This window comes from Paramormyrops kingsleyae, chromosome 19 (genome assembly GCF_048594095.1).
Source record: "Paramormyrops kingsleyae isolate MSU_618 chromosome 19, PKINGS_0.4, whole genome shotgun sequence".
NCBI lineage: Eukaryota > Metazoa > Chordata > Actinopteri > Osteoglossiformes > Mormyridae > Paramormyrops > Paramormyrops kingsleyae.
Window position 1 is genome coordinate 27,211,465 of NC_132815.1, and position 17,382 is coordinate 27,228,846.

The following is a 17,382-nucleotide window of genomic DNA, read 5'->3' on the forward strand; positions in this document are numbered from 1 at the left end:
TGGCATCACGCTCATTCGAGGCAGTGGCACTGTATATTTGCTCAAGCAGAGGGCATCCGTGTGGTAAAGTGGGATGTTTTTAGCGCCCTCTCCTGGGAGCTGATAGCCACCTTCCCTCTGCAGTGTGCTAGAGCACGTGGCATGCATGCGCAGCCCGCAGGACGCCGCAGTCCCTGCGCTCAGCCAGAGCCGCGTCTGAATGTCACACACGCATGTGATTGGATACGGATGGTATCGCTGCATCTGTAAACGGAGCAGTGACCGTGCTTGCGTGTTATGTGAGCCGTGATAGATAGGCTGAGAGAATTTTGCTGAATTCTTGTGCTGCCCTCTATCCTGCTTTTAAATACAACCAAGTTTGACTTTTGTGGGGGTAGACATGAGTATTTAACTAGGGGGTGGGTCCCCAATTGCTCTAGGGATTGTCTGACTCTGCATTCTCAAAGAAATGTATACTGCTCTTTCTCCATATAGGAGTTAATTAGTCATATTCTTTATGAGTATCATGTACTTAGTAAATCATTTCCATAATCATGTGCTTACACTCAGGGACTGACATAACTGGTACGCAAGTACGTATTCACCTTTAAAAGCGATAAGTGCGACAATCACTTGTTTTAACGGCGTGAATGCGTACTAATTTTATGTGCATTTGCGCCGATATGACAAGAAATTATCATGCATTTTAACCTCTATACCACAAATGTAGTACGTATTAGCATATAAAGTTTAAAATGCACGATAATTTCTTGTCATATCGTACGTATTGTCAAAAGCACATAAAATACGTACGCATTCACGGTATTGCACCAATCGATTGCCGCACGTATCGTTTTTAAAGGTGAATACGTACTTGCGTACCAGTTATGTCAATCCCTGCTTATATTAATAGGCACCACTTGTAGGTTCCTTATACAGGGCTCCTTTCTATCTTCACTCCTAACACCTCTGGGTTATCCGCTCACAGGTGAGGCAGCTAGATCCGGGTCAGCACTGCCTGCGTGTGAGCATGGGGATGGGCCCAGAGACCGAGTTCATCACACCAGCGCCTGGGGACCTTGCCCAGGGGATGGTGAGTCCTCCTTTAGCTGCCCAGCATAATCGCCTGTAGCACAGCGCTGTGTTCCTGTGTTTGTTACACCAAGTACAAATGCTTTTCAGCTTTAATCTTTTTTTTTTTATTTCATGCTAATAGTTTAATCTCTTAGTTTTGGGGGAGGTGGAAGCATCTTTTTTTTCCCCTCTGGACAAATGTCTTTATTCTGATTATTTGTGTGTGTGTGTATATATGTATGTGTATATATATATATATATATAAAAAAATATGCTTTTTAAATCTGACCAGAAGGTGTGTGTATATATGTATGTGTGTATATATGTGTGTGTGTGTGTGTGTGTGTGTGTGTGTGTGTGTGTGTGTGTGTATATATATATATATATATATATATATATATATATATATATATATATATATATATATATATATATATAAAAAATATGCTTTTTAAATCTGACCAGAAGGTGGCAGACTAAGCATGCTTTTCTGCTGAATCTGGTCGCCATGCATGGTTTGTGCGTTAGCTGGGCATAATGATGGGATTGGCCCTTTGGGCCCCATTACTCCGGCTCCAGCTACACCTCCATCTTACCTGCTCTCTCTCTCTCTCTCTCTCTCTCTCTCTCTCTCTCTCTCTCTCTCTCTCTCTCTCTCTCTCGGTTGATGTGTGGACTCTGTCTGCACCCTTTACTCATGGGGCGCCTTCCTTGTACAAGCAGCGATGTGGCAAGCTGCTGGTCTTCCCCCTGAACGTGCACATCATGCAGCTGACCCGGCCCGACAGCTCGGTGGACTACGGTAAGTAATTATGTTTTCGGTCATTAAAAATGCATTGCAATCAAAGCTGATACTCTTGGCATTACCTGTAGCATAGGCTCAAGTGGATCAATGCATATTTACTAGGGATGCTCATTTCGATTAATTTTCCCAACCGACAACCGCCGTTCGTTATCCGAACATTAACCGTTAACTGATTAGATTAGAATATTAAATTCCTCTGGGGTCGGCGGTCCCGCCGGAGGGATCTGACAGAAATTTCGCCAAACCATTTAAATAACTCTGCGAGGTTTTATATACACATTTTAAAAACACCCTCAGAAACCTTGGACGGTCTACTTTTCAAATATATATATAGGTAGAAACGAAATATATTTTTATAGCTTCGTGATACAAATAGAAAGAACAAGAGTGACTGACTTAAGCGTCTGCGTCTTGAAGCAGCTCTGATCGCCTTCCCACTTGCAAATTGCGCTATTCGCATGATATCATCTGATAATCCGACAGTTAGTATTGGATAAAGAAATATGTGAATACGCCCATTGTGACCGAAATAAAACAAGAGCACATGTCTGGGTAGTGTTTACACCGATCGGCTACAATATAGCACACGGATACGTCTCTGCCGCTGAAGCTTTGCGCCAGTGTTTTCATTTTCAGCAGCAAAGCTCGTACCTGTGTTCATGGCTCAGTGGGCTAAGCCTGTGTGCCTGTAATCACAGTCGCCGATTCAAACCCAGTGTATTTAGAACGTGAAAAGCGATCTTCAGCTGAGATGCCACAAAACTTCATACTACTACTAATAATTAAAATATATATAAAAACATTTTAAACCGTTTAACTGATAGTAATATTCGGTCAAAATTAATTATTTCGGTTAACGGTTAAACGGTCAAAATGAGCATCCCTAATATTTACTCATAGAAGGTAAGATTTTCACAAGAATGTGAAAATGTTTGTTACAGTTCTGAATGCATAAAAATGCACTTTATTAGAAAATTTCTGGAGCATTGAGGGTAAAGGCAACTTCACAACCTGAATGTGTCATACATGAAGATGGGGATTTTGTTGAACAAACTCCCAGGTTAGAGCAGTGACCTGTCAGCCCTCACTAAAGAACGCTGAACTCTAGGGCAGTGTCTCAGGCATGCTCAGATGTAAGGCTAGTTAGTGATGGCCGCTTCCAAAAGTGCTCCATGACATTACCATCCCAGCCATCATAGTACCACACTTACACAATTAAAATAAACTTAATCCGGCTACTATCTTTCTTCTACCTATAAATTACCCTTAAGAAGCTTAAAGTTAAATGTTATGTTGTTTCGTAGCTCACACCAAAAGAATCCAGCTATTGTACCCATGAGCAAACAACTTAATAAAAAATGTTCCGTGACCAATTAAACTGTCGCTTGATAAAAAATATCATGTAGAGGGGGCAGCACTTTCATCTGGAATCTGAAGGTCATTGATGCAGCCCCAGCATGTCATTTGAGTTCAGTGCTGTAGTCAGTGTGATTATGAGAGAAACCTGGGGCCATTTTTTTTTTTTAAGTATTTCTGTACCTTATCAAGAGAATCTCATGTATGAACCCATTAGGATGTATAATGATACAGTGCTGGAGGATGTGTTCCTCCGATCAGAAGACACTTCATAAGCTGCTAGGGAAGAGCTGAGGATTCTCACACTAAGGCTGGTGTTTGTGATGCAGCTGGATCAAAGCGCTTTGCATGTCTGATTGCATATTTTCCCATGCCCGAAAAAAAAAGTCCAGAGCTGCAAAAAAATATCACTCTTGGAATATGGAACATGTGGGACATGATCCAAGGCAAGCAAGAGATCCAAGTGAAGCTGAAAAGAAACAGCATGGACATCTGACATCCAAGAAATCACCTGCAAAATATGCCTATTCCGTCACTGAAACAGCAGAAAGTAATTTGAGATTTTGGACCTGCTTCATGGAGAACCTGAGGAAAGGTGCATGGCATTCAAAGAAGTCATCCAAGAATAATTATAGAGGAAGTTACTCAAAGTGAAACAGCCAAAGACATCTCAGAAGGCAAGGGTGACAGAAGGCAAATTGGAAATTGAAGAGAAGTAAAAATCAGGAAAGATAAAGAGCTCTCAAAAGTACTGAATCATAATTTTCCAGAAAGCTACTAGGAATGACAAAGACCAATATTACAACCAGACATGCAACATCAAGAAGAGAAAGGAAAATATTGTGAAAAAAACATTAACTGTTTTTCTGAATATTCATGAGATTAAGAAAGTCCCATCCTCGTGTGCGTGCGTGCGTGCGTGCGCGGGCACGCGCGCGCAGGACATCAACAGGCAGTTAATAACCAATGGGGCAAAGATCAAGCAGAGGTGGAGAGATCATGCAGAAGCCCAGGTCATCGCCCATTTGATCTGCCTCCGTCCAGGAAGTGGTTCACTGTGATCAAATCCCGGAGTAATAGACTGAGAAAAAGCTTTTCCCCTCCAGAGCTGTGGCTTTCACCACCACTCCCCAAACAAGGCCCCCTTCCCATCACCTAAGTACTGATACAGACATAGCTGGACCCCCCAGAACTGTTATTTTTACCCCACGCTACCTCATCATTAACTGCACATAGTGGCACTGTACAGTGTACACACTGCCACCTTAAAGTCTGCCTCACTTAGACTCGCATAGTGGCACCTCACACTGCTTTTTCTTTCTCCTGTCTGAGCCATCTGATCTGCCTTCTGCATTCTTATACATAATAACATAATAAATGGCACAGAAATATGCAATATGTAAGCAAGACAGCTGGGCTATTGAACGTGAAGTGCACACACAAACACTGAAATATTAATTAAAATTTGCCTGTAAAGAAATCTGGAAAACCAAGGGGTGTTGCTTGCTTTTGTTGAAAGGTATTTCAACTGGAAAACTGAATGCAGTGGTACCTCGGAACTTGAACTTAATCCATTCAGAACTCTGGTTCGAATCCTAAAAAGTTTGAGTTCTGATCAAATTTTCCCCATAAGAAATAATGGAAGATCAGGAGCAGCTCAGCATAGCAGGCTCCAAAAAATTACACCTAAATATGTTTTTTTTTTTTTTTTTTTTAGCATTTAAACACAAAATGAACAGGATAAAACAAGAAGAGCATATACTGTACTAAACACATCTAAGCACATTTATCAAAACAGTAATTTGTAAAGTAAGAAAATAAATGTATCCAAACAATGTGTAAAATAAAAAAAAATGTGTCCTACCCCAATCGTCCGCTCCTTCCGTGTGCCACGCCCCCTCGTTAACCCCGTGTGGAATCCCCGTGTGATCAGCTGTTTCTGGTTGTTGTCATTAGTCCTCTGTATTTAGTCCGCGTTTCAGTTTTTCCCCAGTCCGGTCATTGTATTGTCCGTCTGCGTTTTGCCCGCCTTACCTGTAATTAAACCCCATATTCCCCGATACTCTGACGTCTGCGCCTTTGTCTCCGTTCTGTCCCTGCTCGGCACGACAATACTATTTATAATTAAATACATTAATGGTTTATTATTAAGGATATCAAAATAATAAGAAATCTTTATTTTTAAATGTATTTTATTATATAATCATTACTGTTACATTGTCTAAATGTATTTTTACTTCATGTCTAAATATATGTATTCAGCTAGTGTAAACATGCACGATGCTATCACAGCGAATGCGAGGCTGAGACTTAAGCGTTTGTTTCCGCTGAGAGACGTGCTGCGTGACTCATTTCCCCGCTGTACAAGTTATCTTAGGTCGGCATTCACGGTTCAGCTTCTGAGATTCACATAGAGTTCAAGGTCATTTTTTTCCTGAACTGGTTGGTTCGACTTTTAAGAAATTTGAGTTCTAATGAGTTTGAGTACTGAGGTACCACTGTATAATGCTAACTTTACCACAGTGTCATCGAGATTAACCCGAACTGGGGAAACCTCCCTGGTATTCTCGCTTGATGATGTATGTTGGGATATGCAGATCAATACTGAAATATTCCAGAAAGCGGAAATGGAGGTAAGGAGCATGTACCGATTAGAAAATGGGTTTGAGGTTGAACCTTAACTGCAACATTGCAGTACAATTAGCTTTATATGCAGTTTTTCAGCTGTAATATCATTCACTGTCTGTAATATTTCAAAATTTTTGTGTGTGCACTTCACGTTCAATAGTCCAACCATCTTGCTTAAAGTCACTAACAGTGAATGGACACAGTGCAATTATCAATAAATACATATAAAATAATTAATATGCAAGTTACATGGTGTGCATGGTCCCGCATAGTCTAATGCTTAAAGCAAGCATCTTTGGTACCTTAAATGGACACAGTGCCATTATTAATGGAAACGGAGAAGTGTTGTGGGATCTCTCAAAAGTTCATCCCACCTTTGCAAGAGTCCACTTTTCTTTCCAACCATCGATTTTCCGCCCGGGCCCCATACTCTCTGCAACAGATTGCCAGACTGCATGAAGAGTTTCCAACACAATGATTTGCCAAAACCTGTCCGATCTGTCAACACTGCTTTAGATCAATCCACATTTTAATCACATGATAATGTAGCAGGAATGGCAGGCGTGTTAAGAGTGTACGTAACTAAAAGCTGTCACACTTGCCTTTTTTTAGTTATTTTATTTTTTGAGTTATTTTCTCGTGAGAGGCGCATTGGCCACCATTTCAGTCACCATTTGGAGCCCTGATTATTCCTTTTCAAGATTATCTAGCATATGTTTAATAATCACTTTACAGTTTACCTCTGACGTTTCACCATGTTTTCATGGTGGTTCCCCCATGGTTTGCTTTGGCATTACATGTATTACAAATTGCAAGTTTTGTGTCGTCTTCAGTTACAGTGAGGAACTTCCATGTAGTGCATGCATAAAACAAACTGTTTTGTATCAGAAATACATGAGACTGACCAATCCGTCTCCAGTCCACACACTGAAAATCCTCCGATTTCCGGTCCTTGGCTGGTCAATCGCTGCATCTGTAATATATAAATCAGATAATTGGAGATGGATGACAACCAAATACAAATATTACAAGCAAATGAAGAAGAATCATTGGAAACATTGAGCAGAATATGCCAACAACTCGCTGCAGAAGAAGCCACAGTGAGGCTGTAATATGGAGAAACTGGTTCCACTGGTAAATGATTTAGACAGGGTGACAGTATGCAACATCATCTATTCCACTTGTATGCATACAACATAATGAGAGAAGATAGACAGGAGGAAGACAACGGGCTTATCGGCACCTAGTGATGATAGATCTTTGGACTTGGTGAAACACAAACCTTTGAGGGACATTGGCGTCATGTGAGGATGTTCTCTTAGGAACCACAAAGTCTATCAGCCTGCTTTGAGCTCACCTGACCTGCTCTCTGCCACAGGTTTCGCTGTCACAGGCCATGTGGATGGATCACGGACCAGCCACATTTTCGTGAGCGACATTAATCCGGATGGGCTTGCTTTTGCTGAAGGTATTTCGTTTTAGTCTAAATGTAATTATGTAATTGTTCTATTTTTGTGGTCTTTTTGCTGTGAAAAACACTTTAAATCAAATATAGAACATGTTTTTTTTGTGTGTCAGGCACAAAAAAAATTGAGCACAGAAGCGTCTGGTCTAAATGGTGTGATCTAATTATGGTAGAAACAGACCATTTGATTTCAGCCAGCGGGGTGCAAGTGTGCATTCATGGCCTGCAAGCAGCCAGGGACCTTCACCATTCGGTGCATGTTACATTGGGGCTATTGCTAGCAAATGAGCTTTGCTCTCTGGGCTCGTTTCTACACAGGGCTGAGACCAGGCGACGAGATCCTGGTCCTCAATGGCTCGGATGTGTCCACCCTAGACCTGGGCCTCATGCAGACGCACTTCTGCCAGCTGAAGCTCAGTCTGGTCCTCCGACGGGAGGATGTTGCCCTGGAGGACCAGACCCCCATCTGGCCAGATGCTCGTCCTACGGACTTCAGCCTGCCGGTGCCTCCTCCCTGCCACCTGGGGGTCTGCGCTGACATGCAGGATGAGCAGCTCAGTGCCCAGCTATCTGCAGGTGAGGTGGCACCATCTGCAGTGTCGCCCACGTTGCTGTGCTTATGTAGGGTGCTGCCTGTACTGAAAAACCCCCCTACAGTGGACGGAGTCATCTGTCTTGTCACTAACTTTCTGTCTGTCAGTAGGTGTTTCTCACTATGCGAACTTGACCATACTTATGTTATCGTGTTTTACGTCACCTTCCATTGCCGGAGAACAGTTCTAATATTTAAGAATAGAAGTATAGAGGATGTAGATGTTCTTGCCCCACTCCAAATATCAAGAATACATCAGTTGCATCCTCACGAAACAAGACCAGTCCCATGATTCATTGCACCCCAAGTTCATGCTTGGAAGGCAAGTTAGCAAGACTGGTCTTGCCTAGACCACAAATGCGATCTTTGCATTCTTGGTTTTGAGAAAGACCCAGTGTCTCCGAGTCTGTCATTGCCTGTGTCTCTGTCTGACTATTTGTCTGTCAGTGTGTGATTGACTGACTGACAGACAAGCAAACGGATAGATGATCCAACTTATAGCTCAACCACAATGTCATAAAAATCTCCAATAAGGATGAAAACCCATTTGGCTAAAATAGAGTATATCGGAAATTCTGTCTCAGGTTAAATGAAAAAGTGCAGTGGACTCATGCGTTCCAAGTGTTTCCTGGAGAGTATTAAGCAGCATAGCATGTGGATGAATAGCTTCTATAGCCACCCCATCTACTTGGTCCTTGGTTTTGTGTATTCATTTAAAATGCTTCATAGTTTATTGAGACTTACAATCAGTTGATGGTAGATGTGCTTAGATTTTTCTCATTTTTGGTCTTGGTCAGTGTGTTGCTACATTTTCAGGACCTGAGTGCTCATGTACTTTGATGGAATAGTATCATTCGGACGCGTGGACATGAGCAAACAGATGTTACATATAGCAGTCGCTTATAAACCCTCAGGTGTTTACAGCAGAGAGCCGCCTTGCTCATTAGAGACTCACAGGTGTGCCGCCCATCTGCTATGCTGAGCTGCTTGAGCTCCTCGCCGCCGTCTTCATGTCGTGGCCATCAGCTGTACCCCGGGTGTCACGCCTGCTGGGTGGCCTGTTACTGACAGTGGGAGCCAGTGGGTGGCTGAGAAGGAGCCCTGTCTGACGAGTCTGTCTGTCTGGCTGGCTGGCGAGCGTTTGGCTCCCCATGAAGATGGCCAGCAGACTCCCACCATGCCGTCCACTGGGGGACGGAGATGCATGCCGCACTGGCAAGGTGTTGCTCCCGTGGCGATAAACCTGAGTGCCGTAGGCGGGTAAATGGCTCCTTTATATTCCCAGGCTGATAAGTCATCAGCACATATTTTGTGTGAAAGACATGGAAATGAGCACGGCCTGCGGCTCTTGGCAGCGTCCGCACTCTGAGTGTTTCTCAGCGAAGTTGCTGGAGCTTGCAACACGATGTCGACATCTGAGGCCCCCAGGCTGAGACGGTGCCTCCTGCTGTGTGCAGGGTTTCAGCTTTGGGGTCTTATTCATTCCAAGGAGCTGTTTTCCTTCATCATCCTCTTGCCTAATAAAGTGAGCACTTCTGTGGCCCTTCAGCTGTTCTGTCACCGCAGTTCCCCTTCAGGTTAGATGGTCACCCCTTCATTTTGGTTTCCTCTCTTCCCAGATGCAGCTGCTGGCTCCGATGTCACCTGCAGATCTGTAGGCCCCTGTCGTGATGAGAAGCCTGATGTAGCTGATGGGCGTGGCCAGCACCTCCGGGTAAGGAAAGGGGCGGGGCCCGGGTCAGGTACTGTGTGTGTGCCGTCCATCTGAATGTTATTACTGTGCTCCTTTGGACGCCGACATGAGCACTTCCAGCCAGGGTCTGTGTAAAGCCTCTGCTGCGGCGGCTCAGTAATGCTGCTGTCTGCTGGATGTAGCTGCCAGTGAGCTCAGATTTCTTACTTTGAAATGAGCCCCCCCATCACCACACCTTCTCTAAGCGGAGCTGGCTGCCATCTGCAGGGAGCTGCTCTCATCCGTGGCAGAGCCCAATTGAGCAGCTAATGCAGTATGAGCTCTCTGGCCTGTGCCTGTCAGTGTGGGAGCTGCAGTCCCTCGCAGGACTCGGAGTTTCCTAGGAAAGCGAGGGCTCCGTTCGGTGATGGCTGCCAGGCGTTTGGATACCTCTCATGGCAGGGGACAGTGCTTTGAAATGGGCGGAACCTGAATTAAGACCATTCACAAAATTCTAGATGCTGGAACAGTGTCAGCATTATTTTTCTTTTTTTTTTGGATTTTGTGGAATGCGATGTGAAATTGAGTCACTGAGGCTTTTAAACATGGGGTGAACTTGAGGAGGAAGGGCTTCTCTGACCTTAAGTGAGATCGGAAGGGATGCTGTTTTGGTGGCCAGGCTTAATGTGTGAACATCCAGCACCCTGACTCTGGTCCTGCATCCCTGCTTTACCGTGGATGCTGCACCTCCTATTAGGCTGAGCGTGGGGGCGTGGGGATTCCACACGCCCAGTAATACCTTGTTGATTGTTATGTTAATTGTGCCTCTGTGACTCAGTGTGAATTTACACAAGGTGGTCAGACTATGCGGACTCCCCCTCGCTTTGTTCCCGCTCCCCGCGGTCCAGTATGACATGCCGCCATGCCTCACTGATCAGTAGATTTTTCTGCCTCCGGAAGCTTCTTTCATGAAGCTTGAAAAAGCCTGGGTCAAATTGCTCATTTGTCTTGTGTATGGCTCTCTTTTGTAATCATTGAACTGATGAGCCATACAGTATGGCTGCCATTGATATTTAGAGCTGGTTTTCTGAGATATGGGATGAATTAATCAAAGTATGTGAATATTAAGGAGAAAGACATTTGTACTGTGTCTTAGGAGTTGCAGCATTCTTGTACCCTGTGGTCACTTGTGCTCATGATGTGAAGAATCCAGCTATCTAAGCCTATGTATATAAAATCCAAATATGAAGCGTCATGTTGGCCCACTGTCTGTTCTGGGTTTCATTGTGGCTGCAGAGCTTCAAGGTTAGGAGTCGGAAACTCATTCATTCAAGTGGGATTGAAGTGCCATTGAACTGCCCTGCACAGAGTGGCTCTAATGGACCAGCCTGGTCCAAGGTTCACCGTGCTTTGCATCATGCACTCAACACTGCACATCACTGGGAATGTAGCTGCAGCTGCATCACACAGAAAGTAAAACTAAGCAGAAAGTGAAAACATCTGGTCTCTTAACAAAAATGTCTAGCAATGTTCCTGCTGTTGAGCAGCATTCCTGTGGTTTAGGCCATACTAATTCACAATTTGTTTCATTATGCTGAGTTTTGCTGGTTCACCCATAATTGAGCTTGGTTCCCCCTGCTGTCCTCTTCCCTCAGGGCATGGAGACTGTAAGTATGCTGATGCCAGAAGCCCAGGAGAGCCTGGGGTGTCTAACAGAGCTCCAGAGGCCCCCCCAGGTTGGTCTGTCACAGCCCCCCTGCCCCCGGAACAGGCCGTCCACTGAGAAGTTACGCAAAGTCATGCAGGAGCTGGTCGACACGGAGAAGTCGTACGTCAAGGTACAGCCCGCAGGCCTGGTGTGTAGGGCGCTCACCTGGGGCGTCGTCTGGGGAGCCGGGAGAACACCAAGGCTCCTCATCACCTGTGTTAAGAAAGCTGGAGAGCATCATGACCTGTGCTGCAGCTGAACTTGCCACTAAATTCAGGTCCCAGACTGGGTGGAACAGCTGTGTGTCTCAGCTTTGTGAACCGCCACATTCTGCCACTGTCTGGTGGCCCAGGGTTATCTCTTGTGATTAAGGGAGGGTTGCTGGCAGCAGTGGCTGCTTGTGGGACACTTTCCTGAAAACATCAAGGAAATGCTGGCTTTGAAGCAAAGATGTTAAACATACATATGTGTGAGCATAGACTGACACGTCCGGGGTTGACGGATGCTGTTCAGCCACCTAGTCACAGTCCTGGTCAGTGATGGGCCACGTTCTGCATTCTGCAGGATCTGAGCTGCCTGTTTGAGATCTACCTGAAACCCCTGCAGACCCAGACCTTCCTGAGCCTAGCTGAGGTATGTTATGTGTAGGTGTGGCAAGGTACCATGGAGGAGGGGTTAGCGTGATGTCACTGTCACCCCTCTTACCCCTCCTCAGATGGAGTCTCTGTTTGGGAGCTTGCCGGAGATGCTCGAGTTCCAGAGAGTCTTCCTGCAGACGTTGGAGGACCGCATCTCCTCTTCTCCAGACTTTAGCACCCTTGAGACCCCTGAGCAAGTCAAGGTAGGCCCTCTTCTGGACAAGCAGCTAGTGGGCTCTCTTCTCAGTATTGGTATTTATTTAGAGTGGGTAGTCAAAGTCAGGCTTGGTGAGCCTGGTCTACTGACCATATGTCATGTTGAGTACCCACTTCAGAAGGTGTGGGTCACTAATGCTTAATTAATAATGCACTATTGCACTGGAATTGCCCATGATGCTGTCCTGCTTCATGAGTTTGTTTTATTTTCTATTCCCACTACTTCAGAATTCAATTTCAAAGCTTCTGCCACATGTATGTAATATGCTGTGCTGTGACTGGCCAAGCCTGGTCCCAGGAGAGAACTCCAGTCTGCGTAATTCTGAATGTAACCCCTTTAGATACGCCCGACCTAGAGCTGCGCCTTGGCTCTTCTCGAGGTTGAGGAGGAGGAGGTGCTGATGCTCCTAGGGCTTGATTCCTGTTTCCTCTGCCCATTTCTCTCATTGCAGAAGCTTCTGCTCTCTCTGGGTGGCTCCTTCCTCTACTACGCGGATCACTTCAAACTCTACAGTGGATTCTGTGCCAACCACACCAAGGCGCAGAAAGTCCTGGAGAGAGGTACACCCTGCATTAAGGCGCCTGTCACTCTCACTGCTGTCGTTGCTCGGAGATGTAATTTTACCAAAAAATGAATATTGTTGCTTCAGACTCAAACTGCTCCATCCTCCAAGATTTATTGTGAAGTGTATTTTTGTCCAATGTCAATCTAAAAGATGCGGAAAAAGTTTGAAGCCCTGCAAAGTTTGAGGGTGATTATTTCCACATCTAAGTACTGTAGGCATTTAGCAGCACAGAGAAGAACCCAATTATTGGAGCAGTGAGTGTGTGATGATGGAGAATTAATGTTGGGAAATGTATCTTCCTGCTGTTTTCTTGGACGGCTGCCCAGTCTGCAGGGTAATTTAGCTCTGGGCACTCAGCCTGCAGTGTCTGCGCGTTTAGCACCATGGGGGCTTGTAAACTGAAATGCAGTACAGGACTCCCATGGCGCTCACATCATGGGAGCTAACACAGGACCTGGTACTCAGGATGCTTTGGAATGGAAAAACTCAGTGCAGAGCTAACAGACTGTGCTAGATGGAGCAGCGGATAGGGTGGGGGGATGTGGCGAGGCATAAGGGGAGGTGGTTTAGGGCCAATTTGACACATTTCTTTGGCTATAGTTTATTCTAGGAAATTTTCAGCTCCTTTTTTGTTTTACAAATAGCACAATATTTACCACAAAAATTACAAATATGATATGTGATACTGTACAACTTTAATAGTGAATCTTACTTATAAAAAAAAAAAAATACTCGGAATGACACTTCCTGTTCGAGTGACGTCTCCTGCGATGTGACGTGCTCTCTCGGAGTGACGTCTGATCCCTGGTCTTCCTCTCTGCAGCTAAGACTGACTGGGCCTTTAAGGAGTTCCTTGAGGCCAAGAACCCCACCAAGCAGCACTCGTCTACCCTGGAGTCGTATCTGATCAAGCCAGTGCAGAGGGTGCTGCGGTACCCACTGCTGCTGCGGGAGCTGGCGTCCCTGACGGAGGCAGGCAGCCAGGAGCATCTTCACCTCTCAGGTACTCAGCAGGGAGCCACCCTCTAGGGACACAGTGTCCATGCACACGCTGGCATTCAGTGTCTGAAAAGGATCACCGGAATGGATCTTCAGCTCCACTGGAAGTTTGGCAAGATCATAAGTAATGGTTCAAACAGATCCAGTAGCCTAGACCCCTAGATGCTGAACTCTGCTCAGCAGTTTACTGTGTATCTTTTTAACTCATTACAAACAGGTCAGCACTAACCATGTTTATCTCCGATGATTATTTAGCCGATTTACTGTTATAAAGCAAGACTGGTGTACACAAGCCAAGCAGTCCAATACTGAGTGCAGTTATGGTTGATACTTGACCTGTATGTATTTCGCTTCTTGGGTGAAATGGTCTTGGGCTACATCCTCGAGCGCCAACTCGTGCAGACATCTCACATGAACCACTGGCCTGACACTGATGCAGCATTTTGAGGATGAGCACCAAGCCCCGCTGTTTCTGTGGCATCTGCCTGCTCTTCGTTCAGCTGTAGGGAGGAGGGCTGACTTCAGACCTGCCCGAATATTCACATGTTGTTAAGGCATCATCCTGTCCACAGAGGCTCTGAAGGCCATGGAGAAGGTAGCCAGTCATATCAACGAGATGCAGAAGATCTACGAGGATTACGGCGTCGTGTTTGACCAGCTGGTGGCTGAGCAGAGCAGCACTGAGAAGGAGGTACACCCCCCACCACACCCCCTGCATACTTTTGATGTCAAGTCTTTACACATTTAAAAGCAACAGTTGTTGCATCAAAGTGCTGTATAATGCATATAGGCCAATATACAAGATAAAGTAAAAGGTTAAAAACTAATTTGGTGGGTGGGTGGGTCAGTCCCACCGACTGACCCACCGTCTTTCAAAAACCAGACAGTAAAAATGAGTCGTTACAAGGGATTTAGAAGTGGAAAACAGGAACTACGGATCTAAGCGTACGTGGTGTGCAGTGATGGTTGAGAAGTTCAGTGATGTATTGTGGGCCCAAACCTTAAATACAAACACCTTATGGGTACCCAGTGCAAGTGCACCAGCATGGGGGAGATGTGCCATCTTTTCTTGGTTCCTGTTAGAAGCCCGGCTGTAGTGTTCTGGACTAGTTGCAACCGAGACAAGAGAGCCTGTGGTATTCTGACATAAAGGGAGTTGCAGTAGTGGATGCAAGATGTGATAAATGCTTGAATGACTGTCTGTAAATCTGTAAAACAAAGAATGGGTTTTAGTTTGGCAATAGATCTGAGGTGATAAAAACGGCTTCACTGCTCGCTAGTGCATTAATTTGTCTCTCAAAATTACGTGAAGAATCAAAGATCATGTCCAAGTACTTGCCCTGAGGATGAACTATTGCAGACAGGGGCCCCAGCTGATCTTGATTAGTAGAGATGGAGTTTGGATTATCAAAAATAACTGCGTCCATTTTGGCTTCATGACATTTTGTCCATCCAAACCTTAATGTCTTCAGTGCAAATGGACACAACCTTAGAAGATGGCACCATGTGACCCAGCTGTGGCAGCTTGTGAGTGTAACTCTGAGGCGTGCCTTGGCCCCCAGGTCACAGAGATCTCCATGGGCGAGTTCCTCATGCATTCCTCAGTGACGTGGCTTAACCCGCTGCCTTCGCTGGGCCGTATGAGGAAGGACCCGGAGCTGACTGTGTTTGGTGAGTGTGTGGCCAGACCCAGGCCTAAGAGGGCAGCTGAGGCCAGTGTACAGTCCATCAGTGACATGCTGATAAGTTTGCCTTTACAGCAGTGGGCAACCTTAAACCTTAGCAGCCGTGAGAGCTCCTCTGGGCCTTGTGTCTCAGTTTTCAGGAGAGCTGTCATCCTGGTGTGCCGGGACTGGAGCAGAGTGAAGAGGAGAGCGGTGAGTCGTCCCTCCTGCTTACTTGGCGCCCTCCTCTGTCGGCGTCCTCCTCTCTCGGCGTCCTGTGTGCCGCCTTTTAATGTTGTTACCTTATACCGTAAAATCCCGTTATAGCGAACTCTCTTATAACGGAATGTCATCTATAACGGACGAGGTCCGCTGGTCCCGTCTGTGTGCCTTTAAGAACATGCAGAAAAAGCATCAGATATAGCGGACACGCATATAACGGAATTTCACTTATAATGTACAAATAATTTGGTCCCCAGGGCCACTTTTGACTGTAATTTTGTTCCGCTACGACGGACATGCGCATCAATAGTTCTTTTCAAAATGGCTGAGAAGTCTGCTACGAAGCATCGTTCTATAACATTAGATTTAAAATGCGAAATCGTTCTTTTAATCAAAACAAAAAAGAAAACGCAAGCGGATATTGTAGGTGACTATGGTATCAGTAAATCTACAGTCAGTGACATCTGGAATAACCATGAGAAGTACAAGACTTCTTTGCAGTTTGAGAAATATCAGATAATTTTTCTTCCCAGTAATTGTGTTCATTATGACATAATGCTTTAGAACATCTTTTATTGTAGGGTATTAGAATGCCTCTTGCCATTTGCTATGCATTTGTTCACTACAGTAGCAAGAAAAGAAGATATGTGTGTTTGTGACATAAAATGATTTTGTTGCAATAGGTGAAATAAAGTAAATAAAGTTGGATTACTACCTTTCTGACTTGAGTAAATGGTGTCCTGTAGTTGTGTTCTGGGCAACTCTGGATATAACGGACTCTGGATATAACTGACTGTTTTGCCAGGTCCCTTGAAGTCCGTTATAACAGGATTTTACTGTAATGGATTTTGTGTCGCCCTTCAGGCCGCAGCACGTTCAGCCACATCTCAAGGCGACCCGGACCCCTTCCGGTTCCGCTGGCTAGTCCCCCTGCCAGCCCTGCAGGTCCGCCTGGGCAGCACTGCAGGTCAGCGCCTATACAGACCACTTGGGATGGGGGGGGCGGTAACAGCCAGCTTGTCGTTATCACAACCCTCATTCTTTGATTGAAAATCTTTTTCATTTTAGGATCAGAGCCTAACTGCATCTGGGAGTTGATCCACACTAAGTCAGAGCTGGAGGGGAGACCAGAGATGCCATTCCAGCTCTGCAGCAGGTGAAGGGGCAGGGATTCACACTGGCCCCACCTACTGGCCAGATCAGCAACAACATCCGCAAGTCCGTTAGGGGTGTGACCTTCAGCTGGGAATAAAGCAAACCTGTCATACCCTACCCACTGTGGCTTTGATTTTGGTCCCAGCTCCAGCCCTGTGTTGTCAGAATGGGTTTTATTTGGGTTTCGTCACCACAACAGCAGATTATTATTGGTGTGACGTCTGGGCTCCTCACAGCAGCTTCAGTTCATAACCACCACCTTCTGTTTGCATCCGGGCAGCTCGCTGGAGGCCAAGGCCACCATTGTTAGGGCCATCCGCTCCCTGCTGAGGGAGGGGGCGAGGAGGACCGGCCCGCCCTGGAGGGGCAGCCGGGAGCAGCTGGGTTCGACGCCTAGCGGGGCAGGTGAGCTGCTCTGCTGCCTGAAGGTTTCTCTTTTCTTTTCCGGTTGAATTCAGTGTGTAATAGTTAAGCTTCTTTGGGGAACTCGCACCATAGCATCCAGAAACTGAGGCTGCTTGGTGGCAGTAATGCTGAGGCAAAGCTCATTTTCAAAAGTGCACATTTTGGATTTTGTTACGTTTCGTACGTTTTTTGCTTTCATTTAACAGTTATGACAGTTAATTTCAAAGTTGTAAAGGTT

General features: G+C 45.5%; 1 protein-coding gene across 8 annotated transcripts in view; it reads left to right on the forward strand.

The window, feature by feature from the left end:
• The window catches only part of LOC111851202 (rho guanine nucleotide exchange factor TIAM2-like), a 58,072-nt gene that overhangs the window by 38,995 nt on the left and 1,695 nt on the right, over positions 1 to 17,382 (forward strand). For 7 of the 8 annotated variants that reach the window (XM_072702901.1, XM_072702904.1, XM_072702898.1 and 4 more), the window contains 16 exons: positions 968 to 1,072; positions 1,774 to 1,855; positions 7,221 to 7,310; positions 7,626 to 7,883; positions 9,519 to 9,613; positions 11,227 to 11,409; positions 11,844 to 11,912; positions 11,995 to 12,120; positions 12,586 to 12,694; positions 13,523 to 13,702; positions 14,271 to 14,389; positions 15,261 to 15,369; positions 15,517 to 15,575; positions 16,449 to 16,551; positions 16,653 to 16,740; positions 17,020 to 17,144. In XM_072702901.1, the coding sequence (XP_072559002.1) occupies positions 968 to 1,072; positions 1,774 to 1,855; positions 7,221 to 7,310; positions 7,626 to 7,883; positions 9,519 to 9,613; positions 11,227 to 11,409; positions 11,844 to 11,912; positions 11,995 to 12,120; positions 12,586 to 12,694; positions 13,523 to 13,702; positions 14,271 to 14,389; positions 15,261 to 15,369; positions 15,517 to 15,575; positions 16,449 to 16,551; positions 16,653 to 16,740; positions 17,020 to 17,144 (1,900 nt within the window). The remainder of the gene's footprint in view (positions 1 to 967; positions 1,073 to 1,773; positions 1,856 to 7,220; positions 7,311 to 7,625; positions 7,884 to 9,518; positions 9,614 to 11,226; positions 11,410 to 11,843; positions 11,913 to 11,994; positions 12,121 to 12,585; positions 12,695 to 13,522; positions 13,703 to 14,270; positions 14,390 to 15,260; positions 15,370 to 15,516; positions 15,576 to 16,448; positions 16,552 to 16,652; positions 16,741 to 17,019; positions 17,145 to 17,382) is intronic. The other variant, XM_072702905.1, reaches the window with a different exon arrangement.